This window comes from Anser brachyrhynchus, assembly GCF_964034855.1.
Source record: "Anser brachyrhynchus genome assembly, chromosome: 5".
In the NCBI taxonomy this organism is placed as follows: Eukaryota; Metazoa; Chordata; class Aves; order Anseriformes; family Anatidae; genus Anser; species Anser brachyrhynchus.
Window position 1 is genome coordinate 36,224,193 of NC_137699.1, and position 15,056 is coordinate 36,239,248.

Consider the following 15,056-nt stretch of genomic DNA (forward strand, 5'->3'; position numbering starts at 1 on the left):
GCGCGGCGCTGCCAATGGGCGCACGGGGGCCGAGGGGGCGGGCGCGCGGCCTCGGGGCGGCCAATGGGAGGCGCGGGGCGGCCCGCGGGGCCCAATGGGCGGCGGGGGGCGGGGCGGGTGACGGCGGCGCGGCGGGCGGGGCGCGGCGGGGCGGCGGCGGCGGCCATGGCGGAGCTGCGCGGGGCGGGCGCGGGCCCCGGCGCGGCGGCGGCGGCGCTGCCCGGCCCCATGGCGCTGCCCGCGGCGCCCGGCGCGGCCCCGGCGCTGCCCTCGCCGGCGGCGGGCGGCTCGGGCGGCGGCTCGGGCCCCGGCGCGGCCCCGGGAGCGGCGGCGGCGGGGAGCGGCGGCGGCGGCGGCTCCGGTGTGGGCGGCTCGGCGCGGGAGGGCTGGCTGTTCAAGTGGACCAACTACATCAAGGGCTACCAGCGGCGGTGGTTCGTGCTCAGCAACGGGCTGCTCAGCTACTACCGGTATGGCACGGCACGGCGCGGCCCCCCCGCCCCGCCCCGCCCCGCCCCGCTCCCGCTGACCTTGGCCCGGCCCCGCCGCGCCCGCGGGGAACGGAGCCGCCCGCGGGTCTCGGCTCCCGGCTCCGTCAGCGGCCCCGTTCCGCCCCCCCCCCCGCCCCTCCCCCGCCGCCCGGTGACGTGGCGGGGCCGCCCCGAGGCTCGCGGCCTGGCCCCGCTCACGGCCCCGTTACCGGGCACCACCCCCCCCCCCCACGCAGCTCCAAGGCGGAGATGCGGCACACATGCCGCGGCACCATCAACCTGGCCACGGCCAACATCACGGTGGAGGACTCGTGCAACTTCGTCATCTCCAATGGCGGCGCCCAGACCTACCACCTGAAGGCCAGCTCCGAGGTGGAGCGGCAGCGCTGGGTCACGGCGCTGGAGCTGGCCAAGGCCAAAGCCGTCAAGATGCTGGAGGAGTCAGGTACCGGCGCCCTGTGCTACCCCCACCCCCTCCCCGGCACCGGTCCCGCCACCGCTAATGGCCCGTCCCGCTGGCAGACGACTCCGGCGACGAGTCCGTGTCGCAGACGGACAAGACGGAGCTGCAGAGCACGCTGCGCACCCTGTCGAGCAAGGTGGAGGACCTGAGCACCTGCAACGACCTGATCGCCAAGCACGGCACGGCCCTGCAGCGCTCCCTCAGCGAGCTGGAGACCCTCCGGCTGCCCGCCGAGAGCACCGAGAAGATCAAGCAGGTGAACGAGCGGGCCACGCTCTTCCGCATCACCTCCAATGCCATGATCAACGTGAGTCTGGTGCTGGGCGCTGGGGGGACGGCCCCGCTCCTCTCCCCACCATGCTGACGGGGCGCTGCCCGCAGGCCTGCCGGGACTTTCTGATGCTGGCCCAGACCCATAGCAAGAAGTGGCAGAAGTCGCTGCAGCACGAGCGGGACCAGCGCATCCGTCTGGAGGAGACGCTGGAGCAGCTGGCCAAGCAGCACAACCACCTGGAGAGGGCTTTCCGTGGCGCCACTGTCCTGCCTGCTGGCACTGCTGGGTCTGGTGGCTCTGCTAAAGGTACCCCGAGTGCCCGTGTCTCGTCCCGGGGCCGGCTGGGGGGAGCGAGGTGTCGTGTGGCAGGAGGGGAGGGGAAGCCAAGAGCGGAGCGCTCCGCATACCGCGGCACTGTCAGCCTGTCCCCGAGCCTGACACCGCTGTCCCCAAGCGGCAGGCTTGCTTGGTGTCCACCGTGCGACTGAGGGGCCTTGCAGCCAGGCGGTTGTTCCCATATTGTGCCAGGCCCAGCGGTGGCAGGGATCCTCCGGTGCCCCCTGTCCCCTGCTGGGCCCGGGTGAGCCCAGGCACACGGCCTGTCTCCGTCCCCTTGCCCAGATCCCTGCTGCCCTGCAAAAGGAGACCTGAGCGACGAGGACGAGGAGAACGAGTTCTTCGACGCCCCGGAGAACATTGCTGCGCTGGAGACCATGGGCCACAAGTGAGTGCCTGGGGGTCCCGCTGGGGAGGGCAGGGGCAAACCCGGCCCTGACGCTGCCTCTGCTCCCCCCAGGCGCACCGGCAGCAACATCAGCGGCACCAGCAGCGATATCAGCCTGGACGAGCAGGTAGGGCGGCCGCTTTCCGCCCGCGTCGCAACCCGAGCTGCTCTGGGGGTGGCTGCGGGATGGGGATGGGTCAGGGGGGTCGCAGCGGCTTCGTGACATTGCTGGTCTCCTTCCCTCAGTACAAGCACCAGGTAGAAGACACCAAGAAGGAGAAGAGAACCCGCATCCCCTACAAGCCCAACTACAGCCTCAACCTCTGGAGCATCATGAAGAACTGCATCGGGAAGGAGCTGTCCAAGATCCCCATGCCGGTGAGCGTGGACGCAGACGGGATCTGGTCGGTGAATGCCGCGCGCCCCGGGCCCCCCCTCACCTCTCGCTCTCCTCCAGGTGAACTTCAACGAGCCCCTGTCCATGCTGCAGCGCCTGACCGAGGACCTGGAGTACCACGAGCTGCTCGACCGGGCAGCCAAGTGCGAGAGCTCTCTGGAGCAGCTCTGCTACGTGGCTGCCTTCACCGTCTCCTCCTACTCCACCACCGTCTTCCGCACCAGCAAGCCCTTCAACCCGCTCCTGGGGGAGACCTTTGAGCTGGACCGCCTGGAGGAGAACGGCTACCGCTCCCTCTGCGAGCAGGTACCGCGGCCCTGCTCCGCGGGCCACCCGCTGGGGTGGAGCAGCCAGGCTGACCGCCCCGTCCCCACCAGGTGAGCCACCACCCGCCGGCCGCCGCACACCACGCCGACTCCAAGCACGGCTGGACGCTGCGCCAGGAAATCAAGATCACCAGCAAGTTCCGGGGCAAATATCTCTCCATCATGCCTCTGGGTGAGCGTGTGGCTGCGCGGGCTGGGGGCCGTTGCTCCCCCAAGAGAGACCGGTGGGCTCGAGGGGACTGATCCAGCGCTGCTCTCCCTCCGCAGGCACCATTCACTGCGTCTTCCATGCTTCCGGCAACCACTACACGTGGAAGAAGGTCACCACCACCGTGCACAACATCATCGTGGGCAAGCTCTGGATAGACCAGGTGGGTGCCAGTGCCACGTGTGGAGGTGTTGGGCCTTGTGCCTCAGTTTTTCCTGTCACCAGGGAAAAGATGCACAGGCTGAACCTGACCCTCCTTCCCCCGCAGTCAGGTGAAATCGAGATCGTCAATCACAAGACGGGCGATAAGTGCAACCTCAAGTTCGTTCCTTACAGCTACTTCTCGCGGGACGTGGCCAGGAAGGTAGGGCGCGGGGTGGCCGGGCACACGGCACGTCCCGGTGCGGCACCGCTCCGCCTGGGGCGCCGGGGTCACCGGGTGGGACGCGTTCCCTGTCCTGGCAGGTCACCGGAGAGGTGACAGACCCCACGGGGAAGGTGCATTTCCTCCTGCTGGGCACCTGGGACGAGAAGATGGACTGCTACAAGGTGGCACCAGGCAGCGGGGAGAACGGGGCAGAGGCACGGCAGCGGGCGCACGAGGCCGAGGACAGCCGGGTGCTGCTGTGGAAGAGGAACCCCCTGCCGTGAGTGCAGGCGCGGGGCTCGGGTGGGGGCTTGGAGCCCTGCAGCGGGACTGAGCCCTCCCTCCCGGCGCAGGAAGTACGCGGAGAACATGTACTACTTCTCGGAGCTGGCGCTGACGCTCAACGCCCCCGAGAGTGGCACGGCGCCCACCGACAGCCGCCGGCGCCCCGACCAGCGCCTGATGGAGAACGGCCGCTGGGACGAGGCCAATGCAGAGAAGCAGCGCCTGGAGGAGAAGCAGCGCCTCTCCCGCAAGAGGCGCGAGGCCGAGGCCGCCAGGGCCACCGAGGACGGTAAGGAGCGGGCTGGGGGGGGGGGTCCCGAGCCCCCCATCCCGGCGGCGCTGACCCCCTCTCCGTGCCCCCAGGCACCCCCTACGACCCCTACAAGCCGCTGTGGTTCGAGCGCAAGAAGGACCCCGTCACCCAGGAGCTGGCACACGTCTACAGGGGCGGCTACTGGGAGAGCAAAGAGAAGCAGGACTGGACCCAGTGCCCGGACATTTTCTGAGGGCTGGGAGGAGCAGCAGGGCCAAGGCCGCGGGGCTGCCTGGGGAGCGCCTTTGGCAGCCTGCGCCCGTCCGTCTGTCCGTCCGTCTGTCTCACTGCCCGCCCGCTGCGAGCGCCGGCCGCGCTCACCCGCCGGGGTTGCCTTAGCCCATCCACATTGACCTTGATGCTGGGGAGCGGGAGCCAGCCCGGCCCCCCCCCGGCCCCGGGGGCTCCCCCGTCACCCCCCATGCGCGCGCTCGTCCCTGGACCCCCGGCGCAGGAGCGGCAGTGCCCCGGGCGGCTCCCGGGGGTGGGAACGCGGCCCCCCTGGGGTGGGCACAGCGGGGTGAGCCCGAGGCTGGCCTTGGTCTCTTCTCCCCCTCCCCTCATTTTTCATCTCTCCTTCGCCCCCAGGCAGTTGGGTGCTCTTGGGAGCGGGGGTCCGGCCTCACTCACCCTGCGCGGGCACCCCCGCTGTGCCCGCAGCCTGTTCTATAGGTGTACATTATATATATGTAGAGACCTACCGGGGGCCCCGTCCCCCCCTCCTTGCTCGTACCCTGGGGTGGGCACCCCACCTGCCCCGCCCCCCTCGCGGTGCCTTCCTCTCGGGGCGAGGGGCCCGGCTTCTGCCCCCCACACTCCACACTACAGCGGCCCAGAGATGTGCTGGGGGCAGGGGGGGCGGCGCGGGGGTCTCTGTAGGAGCTGAGCTGCCCCCCCCACTGGGGGCCTGGGGGTGGCAAGCAGCGGCACTCCATGCAGCAGAGAGAGCGGGGGGGTGTATGATGCCTTTTTTTTTTTTTTTTTTTTTTCCCCCTCTCCTCCCCCCTCTCCAGGAAAACAACTAAATTAAAATCTGTGAATGCCCCAGCCTGCCTGTGTGTGCTGTGTTTGGGGGGGTGGGGGGGTATCCCCAGGACCCTGGGCATCCCCTGCCCCACAGCCCCACGCTGTGGGTGCCCTGGGGCAGCTGCTTCCCCCCGGGGACTTGGAGGTGCTAGGGAGAGGTGGGATGGGACACGGGGACCCCAGCCCCAAAAGGGAGGCATCGCCCGAGCAGGGACTTGAACCCTGGACCCTCAGATTAAAAGTCTGATGCTCTACCGACTGAGCTACCCGGGCAGCTCCTTGGTGGGGGGTGGGGGCGGGGTGGCCACAGTATCTCCCACCTTCCTCCTCCTTGCTTGTTCTGAGGGTTTGTTCACATTCTCCAGACATTCCCCCCCATTCTGGGGGGTCTCTGGGAGCAGGGAGTCCCACCAGGGATCCCAGGAACAGGGCAGTTGGGGTCCCTTGGAGTGATTTAGGGTTCTTAGGGCACTTTGGAGTTGTTTGGGGTAAATTTGGGGTCCTCTAGGGCAGTTCAGGGTTCCTAGAGGTCATTTCAGGTCTCCAGAGCGGTTTGGGGTTCCCTGCGGCAGTCTGCAGTTGCTTGGGGGCAATTTGGGGTCCCTCGGGCTTTTTGGGGTCCCTGGGGCAGTTTGGGGTTCCCTGGGGCAATCCGCAGTCCCTTGGGGGGATTTGGGGCCCCCTGCCCCCAACAAAACAGATCTACCAGAAGTGGGGTTCGAACCCACGCGGACACACGTCCATTGGATCTTAAGTCCAACGCCTTCACCACTCGGCCATCCTGGTGCTGCCCCTGCTGCTCCCCGGGCTCTCAGCCGGGACCCCGCGGGTGGGGGTCTGGGGGGGCTCACCCGGCCATCCCTGGGGCGTGTAGCGGTGCTCACGTCTGCTTTACGTGCGGAAGGGCCTGGGTTTGAGCTCCAGCAGAGCTGGCTTCTTGTTTTCCCCCCACGGGGATAAGGGCACATCGCGAGGGCTCCCCGAGGCCCCCCCAGCGGTGACACCGTGTCCCCACCCCTCGTGGCAAAAGGGGCCGAGGGGAAAAGGGCACAAAAAGATCCTCCGGGGTGGCTCCGCTGGGGCTCGAACCCAGGTCCTTCTGCGTGTAAAGCAGACGTGATCACCGCTACACCACGGAGCCAGTGCTGGGGGGGCTCCCTGACCCACCCCCCAGGGCTGGGGGGGCTCCGAATGGTGCCAGCTCTGTGCAGGGCACCCCGACCTCTTTTCGTCCCTTTTTGGGGTCGCTTCCCCCCCTCCTGAGACCTCCCCATCCCTTGCCTCCCCCCCGGATGCTCCCCACGTGAGGCCTGGGGCAGCTTGGGGTGGGCTGGGGTCGGTGAGCGGGTGCCATGGGGGCAAGGACCCCCTCCCCACCCCGTTCCCACCCCGTATCCCCCCCGTTCCAAGGAGCGGCGCCACCCTCCCAGTCTGACCAAGGAGACCAAGGAGCTTTATTGGGAGGCCCGCAGCCCCCCGCCGCACTGCCAGCCCCAGGGGGGTGCCGGCTCGGGGGGGTCTGGTGGGCGCCCCGCTCCCAGAGGTGGGCTCAGCTCCCGCTGTTCGCTCTGAACCCTAACGCGGGATGGAGCAGGAGGTGCCTGGGGGCAGGAGCGGCATCGGGAAGCGGGGGTGCCCCGGGTCCTCTCCTCTCTGGAGGCTTCATTACCGGGAGGACAGCATCATGACGAACTCTGCGGGGTGAGACAGGAGGCCGAGAGGGGCACGGGGCTGCACTGCCCCGCGCCATCCCCCGTGCTGTGGGGACAAAGGGGGGGGGGGGGGGGAGGGCTCACCATCGAAGTCCACGCGGCCGTCCCCGTTGAGGTCCACGTCCTGCAGGATCTCGTCCACCTCCTGCGCCTTCAGCTGCTCGCCCAGCAGCGCCGCGATGGCCTCCCGCATCTCTGCGCTGCTGATCTCCCCGTCCCCGTTCATGTCGAACTGCGGCGCCCACAGGTTGGGTCCCCTCCCCACAGCCCCCCCAGACACCCTGGGCTGGGGCCAGCCCCTGCTCTTCCTGTGGCCATTGTCCCCTGCATGCCAGCGGTCCCCTGCCAGTGGTCCCCATTGATGCCTGGGGTGTCCCCATGCCCACAGTGTCCCCAGGCCCGTGGTGTCCCCGTGGCCGTACCTCGCGGAAGGCGATCTTCAGCTCCCTCACGCCCACCATGTGGGCCGTCTCCTCCCGCAGCTTCGGCCCCATCATCTGCACAAAGTCCTCGAAGTCCACGCGGCCGCCCACTGCGCCAGGAACGGGGACAGGCTCAGCGCCCCAGCCCTGTCTCCGCACGCATCTCCGCGTCCCGCCGCCACTGCCCCGGCCCCGCGCCAGCCGGCCCCGCACTCACTCCTCATCTTGACGTGCTGGGAGATCTCAATGAGCTCCATCTCGGTGGGCATGTACCCCAGCATGCGCATGCAGGCGCCCAGGTCCTTGTAGCTGATGAAGCCATCCTGATCGGTGTCAAACTCCTTGAAGGCATCCAGCAGCTCTGTTCCCGCAGGCACACATGGGCACGGGGACCCATCAGGTGTGGAAGCTGTGGCACCACACCCCATGGCAGCACCTCCCATGGCCCTGCATCCCACGGAAGGTCCCTCTATGGTGGATGTCCCAATGGCACCATGTCCCATGGCACCACGTCCATAGCACCACATCCCACGGAAGGTCCCTCCATGGCAGATATCCCCATGGCACCATGTCCCATGGCACCACGTCCCACAGAAGGCCCCCCCGGGGCATGTCTCCACTGCTCCGTGTCCCATGGCAGATGATACCGGTGTCCCCCACATGCCCTGACCCCACCACTCACCGTCCAGCTCCTCCGGCGACAGCTCCCGCTCCTGGACCAGGGTGTGGGGTGCAGAAGGGGCGGGGGGGGGGAAGCAGCATCAGACCCAGCTCAGCCCCCGCCCCTCCCAGCAAACCGCGGTGTCACCTTCGTTAAGCATGGGCCAAAATTAACTCCCGCAGGAGGGATTAGACGGATTGGAGGCAAAGCCCTGCCTGCCCCCCTCCCCTGTTGCCCCTGTTGCCCCCTTCCTCTGCACCCACCTTGGTAGTCCCTGCCCGGGACCCTCAGCCCCAGGTCCTAACGGGGTTCTCCTGCACTGCCGGAGGCCGGGGGCTGCCCTGCTCCAGGCTGTCTCTTGGGTGGCACCAGGGCTGCAGGTCCCTGAGCCCCACAGTGCCCAGCCCTGCTGCTTGTACCCCCCCAGGACCCCCCCACCCACAGTGCCCCCATTGGGCTCCATATAGGGAGGGAGGGAGAAGAGCCCCCAGCCCCCCCAGGCCTGCCCCGTGGCACCTGCCCAGTGCCCCACGTCCCCTCCATCCCCAGCATCCCCAAACCTATCCCCGGCGCCCCGCAGCCCCTCCATCCACTGCCCCCCAGCCCCTGCCCCCACCTTGCCAAAGACGGTGTTGAGGAAGGGTGAGTAAGCCTTGGCGGCGGCGGCGTGGGGATCCCCGGCACCCTTCTTGCTGTTCTTCTGCCCGTGCCCGCCGTGCCGGGACTCAGCACCAGGGCTGCTGCTGCCGGGGGAGCCACCCTCCTCGGGGGGCTTGGGGGAGCTCTCGCCCCCCTGCTCCCCCTTCCCCTTGCCTGGGGTGTCCGCGTCCTTGGGGGCCCCCTTGTCCCCCCGCGTGCGTGGCATGGGGCCGGGGGCTGGAGGCAGGCAGCGGGAAGCAGGGCTGGGGGGCGGCCGGCCCTTAAGAAGGAGGCAGGGAAATCCTCTTACCTGCCCCCCACCCCCCACCCCGGGGAGGGCAAAGCCAATTAGCGGCGATTACGGCAGCAGGAAACGAGCCGTCCCACCATGTCCTCGTGCCAGGGCATGGCCATGCAGCCACGGCACCCTGGTCCCCAGCACAGCGGCGGTGTCCCCAGCACCCATGTCCCTCGGCCACCACCAGCGTCCCCGTGCTTGCCTTGATCCAACGCTGACAACTCAGCCACCAGCCATGTCCCCAGCACAGGCACACGTCGGTCCCCACCCTTACCTGCAGCACGGGGACGTGTCCACGTGCACGTCCCATCTCCATGATGCCCCCACGACATCCCCGTGATGTCCCCACATCCCTGTGCCCTCCAGCCCCCAGGCATCCCCCCAGTTAGCTGAGGTTGCAGTGAGGAGTGGTGCCACGGTGCGTGTGGGGCCCCGGCCCCCTTGGCCCCCCCGATAGCATCACCCCAGCTCAGCAGCTGCTGGCGGGTGGCAGGAAGCCAGCGCACGACAGGGAGATGCCATCACGGGGATGCTGCAGCATCGGCCCTGGCACGCAGCAGCCGGCGCGGCCACACAACCCGGCCCCGGGGCTTCCAGGTGCCCCAAGCCCCCCTGCCTGGCACCGGGTGGCTGTGGGTTGGGGGGGAGGTTCCTGGTGGAACCAGCCCACGGGGACTGGGTGACCACAGGGGGGCCATGGGCAAACCATCCTCAGCAGCAATACTGGGGCCGCTTCCGCCCTGCCTGGCAGCAGCTCCCTGTCCCCCACAGGGGGAAATTGAGGTTTTTTTGGGGGGGTCATTGCCGGGGCGGGGGGGAGCAGATAGGGTGGGCGGAGCTCCCTGACCGCCGCCCTTCCCACCCAGACCCGCATATAGGGCACCCTGCAGCCCAGGAGACCCCGACATCCACTGCCCGAGCCTGTGCTTGCGCTGCTGTTACAGTAGGTCCTACACTATTTACTGGCCAGGGGGACTTGTCCGGTGCCTGAGGGACTTGTGGGGTGCAGGGCACCACAGGAGCATTGCGGGGATGTTGTGGGGTGGAGTGGGGCACGGCCAGGGGACAGTGGGTGGAGGACCCTGGCAAGGGAGGTGAGGGTGGTGGACACCTGGGGGGCACAAAGGCGAGGGGCAAGAGAACGGGGTGACATGGAGGGGGCAATGGGATGGGGAGCAATGGGGGGGATCCAAAGGGAGAGGGTACAGCGACAGAGGGAGAATTGCAGATGCTGCCACAGCAGACAGTGACGTGCCAGTGGGTGCCATCGACAGGGTGCCCTGGGAGCCACTGCCCCCTGCGCTTGGCCGATGGAGCTGGAGAACGCCACGGCGTCCCTGTCCCTGTCCCCATCCTCATCCACGTCACCGTCCTCATCTGCGCAGCCCCCGTACGCCCTGGGGTGGGACAGGCAGCTGATGCTGGTCTGTGCTGTGCTGGGACTGCCCGCCAACGCCTTCGTCCTCTGGCTGACAGGCTGGCGGCTACGCTGTCGCGGCCTCGCCACCTTCATCTTCAGCGTGGCCGCCTCCGACTTCCTCTTCCTCGCCAACTCCACCCTGCAGATCTGGACGGCGGCGCGCGGCTACCACTGGCCCCTGGGCACGCCGCTGTGCCGCCTGCACCGCTTCCTGATCGACCTGGCCTACTACAGCGGGCTTTTCCTGCTGGCCGCCATCAGCCTGGACCGCTGCCTGCTGCTGCTGGCCCCGCTCTGGTACCGCTGCCGGCGCCCGGCGTGCTGGCCGGCGGGGCTGTGCGCGGCCGCGTGGCTGGCGGCGGGCTGCTGCAGCGCGCCCGGCACGGCGCTGGCGCAGGCCTCGAAGGTGCCGCAGGGGCTGGTGGTGTGCCGGCGGGAGTGGGGCCGCTGGCAGCAGCTGCTGGGCTGGCTGGAGGTGGCCGTGGAGGGGCTGCTGCTGCCCACCGGCATCCTGCTGCTGTGCAACGGGGCCGCGCTGGCCGTGGCGGCGGCGCGGAGGCGGCGGCAGCGTGGCGGGCGCCTGCCGGCCCGCTTCCAGCGCCTGGTGGCGGCCACGCTGAGCGGCTACCTGGCGATCCACCTGCCCTTCCAGCTGGCCCAGCTGCTGAGCCACGCGTTCCCCGAGCACTTCGCCAACCTCACCTACTTCGTGGGGCTGGCCTTCAACGTGGGCAGCTGCCTCAACCCCTGCCTCTACCTGCTGCTGGCCACCGGCGCCTGCCACCGCCTCGCCCGCATGGCGCCCGGCACCGCCGCCCCGGTGCCACCGGCCACCGCCGCCCCCGTGCCGCCTGCCGCCCCGGTCCCCGTGCCACCGGGCACCGCCGCCCCTTTGCAGCCGGAGGCCGCTGCCCCGGTGCCGCCGGACACCGCGGTCCCGCTGCCACCGGCTGCCGCCGTCCCGGTGCCCCCGTCCCGATCTCCGGCGGGGACCCCACCGGCAGCGCCCCCCGCCCCGCCCTGACCCCGCCCTGACCCCGCCCCCGCCCTGACCCCGCCCCTCCCAGCCCCCACAGCCCCGCCCCCTCCTCGTGGCCCCGCCCCCTCGCTCCCCTCCCCCCGCCGCCCGGTGCCGCAGTGCGCAGGCGCGGGGCGGGGCCGCTCACTTCCTGCCCCCCCACCCCCCACCCCCCCCGCCCCGGTCCCGGCTCCGCCGCCAGCCCCGCGCCCGGCACCGGCACCGGCACCGCCGGCCCGGCCCGGCCGCCGGTGAGTGCGGGGCGGCCCCGCGGGGCGCGGGCGGCTCCTGGGACCCCCCCCGTGTCCCCTCCCGGCCCCATCCGTGTCCCCGGTCCCGGTCCCGGTCCCCGTCCCGTCCCTTTGCCCCCTTGGCCCCGACGGGGCCGCCCCCCGCTGCCCCCCCCACCCCGGGACCCGGCCCTGTCCCGGCCAGGCCGACCCCGTCCCCGTCCCCACCCGCGGCCCCGTCCCCGCGGCGGTGACCCCCGTCCCCCCCCCGCCCCCATCCCGGGCAGGGCGGTCCCGTCCCACCGGGCACGTCCCCGTCCCCACGGGTGACCCCGTCCCGGCAGGGTGGGGTTTGTTTGCCCAGCGCTGGTTTCCCGCTCCTGCAGGGAGGGACGGGGCCGCCCTTTACCCGGGGCAGGGAACGGGGCTCAGCGCTCCCCGCCACCCCCCCGCCCCCGGTGCCGCTGCCAGTCCCCGGGGCTTACCGGGGGCCACCGGGCCCTGCGGGGAGAGGCCGCGGCTGCCCTGTGTTTTGGGGTCTCTGTGCCCCCCCCCCCGCCTCCCAGCCTGACCCCATCCCGGGGTGCGCCCCAGCCATGTCGTTTCGCAAGGTGGTGCGGCAGAGCAAATTCCGGCACGTTTTCGGGCAGCCGGTGAAGACGGAGCAGTGCTACGATGACATCCGCGTGTCCCGCGTCACCTGGGACAGCACCTTCTGCGCCGTCAACCCCTCCTTCGTGGCCATCATCGTGGAGGCCAGCGGCGGCGGCGCCTTCCTGGTGCTGCCCCTGCACAAGGTGGGAAGCGGGCGGGAGGCTCCGGGGGGGCGGACGGGCGGATAGATGGACGGACAGGGTCGGGTGACCCCCCCACCCCGCTGTCCCCGTGCTCCCAGACCGGGCGCATCGACAAGTCCTACCCCACGGTGTGCGGGCACACGGGCCCCGTGCTAGACATCGAGTGGTGCCCCCACAACGACCACGTCATCGCCAGCGGCTCCGAGGACTGCACCGTCATGGTGAGGGGCAGATGGGAAACCGGGGGGGGGCTGGAGAGGGGTACAAAGGGGGCTCTCACCCACAACCCCCTGCCCGCTGCCCCAATCCCGCAGGTGTGGCAGGTCCCCGAGGGGGGGCTTAGCCAGCCGCTGACGGAGCCGGTGGTGGTACTGGAGGGGCACTCGAAGCGTGTGGGCATCATCAGCTGGCACCCCACTGCCCGCAACGTCCTGCTCAGCGCAGGTAGGGAGCTGGAGGGGGGGGGGGACGGGGGGGGGCAGCTGGGGCTGGGGGGGGTCTGGCCAAGCTGTGCCTCTGCCTCCCTCCCCGCTGCAGGCTGTGACAACGTGGTGCTGATCTGGAACGTGGGGACAGCGGAGGAGCTGTACCGCCTGGAGGGGCTGCACCCCGACCTCATCTACAGCGTCAGCTGGAGCCGCGACGGCTCCCGCTTCTGCACCGCCTGCAAGGACAAGAGCGTGCGCGTCATCGATCCCCGCCGCGGCACCGTGGTGGCGGTGAGCACGGCTCCGGGGTGGCATCATCCCCGTGTCCCCCGGGTGCTTCTTATCCCTCCCTGTGGCCCTGCTCCCCACCGGGGTGCCCTTGTGCTGCGCCCCCACCTCGTCCCAGGGCGCTGACCTTGTCCCACGCGCTCCCTGCAGGAGAAGGAGCGGGCGCACGAGGGTGCGCGGCCCATGCGCGCCATCTTCCTGGCCGACGGCAAGATCTTCACCACCGGCTTCAGCCGCATGAGCGAGCGGCAGCTGGCGCTGTGGGACACGGTGAGGAGCCGCCGGGGTTGGCCCCGGGGGGGCCGGGGTGCGGTGTGGCACCGGGCTGACGCGCTGCCCCACAGGAGAACCTGGAGGAGCCCATGGGGCTGCAGGAGCTGGACTCCAGCAACGGGGCCCTGCTGCCCTTCTACGACCCCGACACCAACGTGGTTTATGTCTGCGGCAAGGTGCGGCCCCGCTGCCTCCCCCCTCCCTGCGCCCCATCCCCACCTGTCCCCTTCTAACGCGGTGCCTGCAGGGTGACTCGAGCATCCGGTACTTCGAGATCACGGAGGAGCCGCCCTACATCCACTTCCTCAACACCTTCACCAGCAAGGAGCCGCAGCGCGGCATGGGCTGGATGCCCAAGCGCGGGCTGGATGTCAGCAAGTGCGAGATCGCCAGGTGGGGATGGGGGGGGTCAGGGGTGAGGGGTGACCCCCTCTTCCCCCTGCACCCCCCAGTAACACTCTGTCACCCTCCGCAGGTTCTACAAGCTGCACGAGCGCAAGTGTGAGCCCATCATCATGACAGTGCCAAGGAAGGTGAGCGGGGAGCGGCGGGGGGGCACCCATCGGGTCCCTGGGTGAAGCTGGGGGGGGGGTCCCGGCTACCGCAGGGTGGCTGGCCGAGGGTCCCTGGCCAGGGCGCGGCGGCTGTGCGGAGTGTCCCCATGGGTGACACGGTGGTGATGGGGGGGGGGGGCAGTCGGACCTCTTCCAGGACGACCTGTACCCCGACACGGCGGGCCCCGACCCGGCGATGGAGGCGGAGGAGTGGGTGGCGGGGCAGACGGCGGGGCCGGTGCTGGTGTCCCTGCGCCAGGCCTACGTCCCCAGCAAGCAGCGGGACCTCAAGGTGAGCCGCCGCGCCCTGCTGCACGACGCCCACCCCGCCGCACCCAGCCCCGCCGCACCCAGCCCCGCCGCGCCGCCCCCCGCGGCCCCCGCCGCCTCCGCACGCCTCAGCGCGCCCCCGGCACTGGGCACCGGCGCCCCCGCGCCCCCGGTGAGTGAGGGGGCGGGGCCTCTGGGGGAGGGGGCGGGGCCTCTGGGGGAGGGGCGGGGCCTCTGGGGGAGGGGGCGGGGCCTCGGGGAGGGGGCGGGGCCTCTGGGGAGGGGGGCGGGGCCACCTTTGAAGGGAATGGGGGCAGGCTGGGGAAAGGGGGCGGGGCCTCAGGGAAGGGGGCGGGGCATCTGGGGAGGGGGCGGGGCATCTGGGGAGGGGGTGTGGCCTCGTGGGTGGGGGCGGGGCCTCGCAGGGCGCGGCAGGTGACCCGGGGTGTGCGCAGGCGGGCGGGCGGCTGGACGAGGTGCTGCAGGAGGTGGCGGCGCTGCGCGCGCTGGTGGCGGAGCAAGGCCAGCGCATCACCCGCCTGGAGGAGCAGCTCAGCCGCCTGGAGAACGGGCACGTCTAGGGCTCCCCCGGCCCGGGGCACGCGGCCGGGGCTGCCCCCCTTGTCCCCCTCCTCCTCCCCGCACAAAGCCAGGGACCACACCGCTGCCCCAGGGTCCCCCCACCGAGACCTCACGCCCCTCACCCTGGGGCTGTCCGTCCATCCTTCCCTCGTTTTGTACGTCCGGCCGCTCCCCTCCCTGACCCCACTGCCTTACTGGGTGCTGCCCCCCTGGATTGTGGACCACTACCCCCTCCCCCCCACAGCTGCCCCCGAGGGCCGGGGGGGGTCTCTGGGATCAAATACTAAGCCCTGCACCCCTCCCAACTCTCCCATGTCCCCAGGGTGGGGTGGGGTCTTCCCCTCTTCCAGTGGGGTTACAGCATGTGCCCCGTGACCACGGGATCACCCCCCCCCCAATATCATGGGGCTCTCCCCCTCCCCCTTTGTTCTCCCTACAGGGCAGGGTCAAAATCTATATTTTCACTCCAAATAAATGTCTTTATAAGAAAGGTGCTGGGTGAGGCTAAGTGCTGGGGCAGAGGGGCCCTGGGGTGGGGGGCACCGTGAGGGTTATGGGGGTTTCACCGTGGGTTTGTCAGGGGGGAGGAG

At 70.5% G+C, this 15,056-nt stretch overlaps 4 protein-coding genes across 6 annotated transcripts; 3 read left to right on the plus strand and 1 right to left on the minus strand.

Moving 5' to 3' along the window:
- Nucleotides 1–165: 165 nt before the first annotated feature.
- OSBP (oxysterol binding protein) lies at nt 166–4,897 on the plus strand (the record flags this gene model as incomplete). Its single annotated transcript, XM_080595092.1, has 14 exons — nt 166–470; nt 728–936; nt 1,014–1,261; nt 1,336–1,534; nt 1,850–1,952; nt 2,025–2,079; nt 2,199–2,330; nt 2,410–2,655; nt 2,727–2,847; nt 2,943–3,046; nt 3,152–3,247; nt 3,349–3,530; nt 3,604–3,824; nt 3,899–4,897. The coding sequence occupies 14 exons, from the start codon at nt 166–168 to the stop codon at nt 4,039–4,041; spliced, it is 2,364 nt and encodes a 787-aa protein (XP_080451218.1). The 3' UTR covers nt 4,042–4,897.
- Nucleotides 4,898–5,012: 115 nt separating this feature from the next.
- Nucleotides 5,013–8,999, minus strand: CABP4 (calcium binding protein 4). Of its 2 annotated transcripts, none has more exons than XM_080595102.1 (7): nt 8,881–8,999; nt 8,286–8,571; nt 7,691–7,721; nt 7,226–7,369; nt 7,009–7,118; nt 6,671–6,789; nt 5,013–6,568 (listed from the first exon to the last, which is right to left on the minus strand). In XM_080595102.1, coding segments are annotated over exons 1-7 (768 nt in total). In that variant the 5' UTR covers nt 8,958–8,999; the 3' UTR covers nt 5,013–6,567. The 2 variants fall into 2 exon arrangements, with proteins under 2 accessions (XP_080451228.1, XP_080451227.1); XM_080595101.1 differs by having other exon boundaries at nt 6,671–6,818.
- Nucleotides 9,000–9,135: 136 nt separating this feature from the next.
- Nucleotides 9,136–11,145, plus strand: GPR152 (G protein-coupled receptor 152; the record flags this gene model as incomplete). Of its 2 annotated transcripts, XM_080595093.1 has the most annotated exons (2): nt 9,136–9,549; nt 9,881–11,145. In XM_080595093.1, the coding sequence occupies 2 exons, from the start codon at nt 9,136–9,138 to the stop codon at nt 11,048–11,050; spliced, it is 1,584 nt and encodes a 527-aa protein (XP_080451219.1). In that variant the 3' UTR covers nt 11,051–11,145. The 2 variants fall into 2 exon arrangements, with proteins under 2 accessions (XP_080451219.1, XP_080451220.1); XM_080595094.1 differs by lacking the exon at nt 9,136–9,549 and having other exon boundaries at nt 9,908–11,142.
- A 62-nt stretch (nt 11,146–11,207) lies between these two features.
- Nucleotides 11,208–14,957, plus strand: CORO1B (coronin 1B). The gene is made up of 11 exons (XM_080595095.1): nt 11,208–11,295; nt 11,869–12,071; nt 12,170–12,292; nt 12,386–12,515; nt 12,609–12,790; nt 12,938–13,057; nt 13,132–13,236; nt 13,308–13,453; nt 13,536–13,593; nt 13,757–14,056; nt 14,340–14,957. The coding sequence occupies exons 2-11, from the start codon at nt 11,871–11,873 to the stop codon at nt 14,463–14,465; spliced, it is 1,491 nt and encodes a 496-aa protein (XP_080451221.1). The 5' UTR covers nt 11,208–11,295; nt 11,869–11,870; the 3' UTR covers nt 14,466–14,957.
- The last annotated feature ends 99 nt before the right edge of the window (nt 14,958–15,056 follow it).

Coding starts and splice junctions, on each gene's coding strand:
- CABP4 (XM_080595101.1), bottom strand. CDS start 8,957: ATGTGGGGACATCACGGGGATGTCGTGGGGGCATCATGGAGATGGGAC. Junction 7,370..7,690: donor GTCGCCGGAGGAGCTGGACG/GTGAGTGGTGGG, acceptor CTGCGGGAACAG/AGCTGCTGGATGCCTTCAAG. Junction 6,569..6,670: donor CGGCCGCGTGGACTTCGATG/GTGAGCCCTCCC, acceptor CTCACCCCGCAG/AGTTCGTCATGATGCTGTCC.
- CORO1B (XM_080595095.1), top strand. CDS start 11,871: ATGTCGTTTCGCAAGGTGGTGCGGCAGAGCAAATTCCGGCACGTTTTC. Junction 12,293..12,385: donor CCGAGGACTGCACCGTCATG/GTGAGGGGCAGA, acceptor CCAATCCCGCAG/GTGTGGCAGGTCCCCGAGGG. Junction 13,058..13,131: donor AGCTGGCGCTGTGGGACACG/GTGAGGAGCCGC, acceptor GCTGCCCCACAG/GAGAACCTGGAGGAGCCCAT.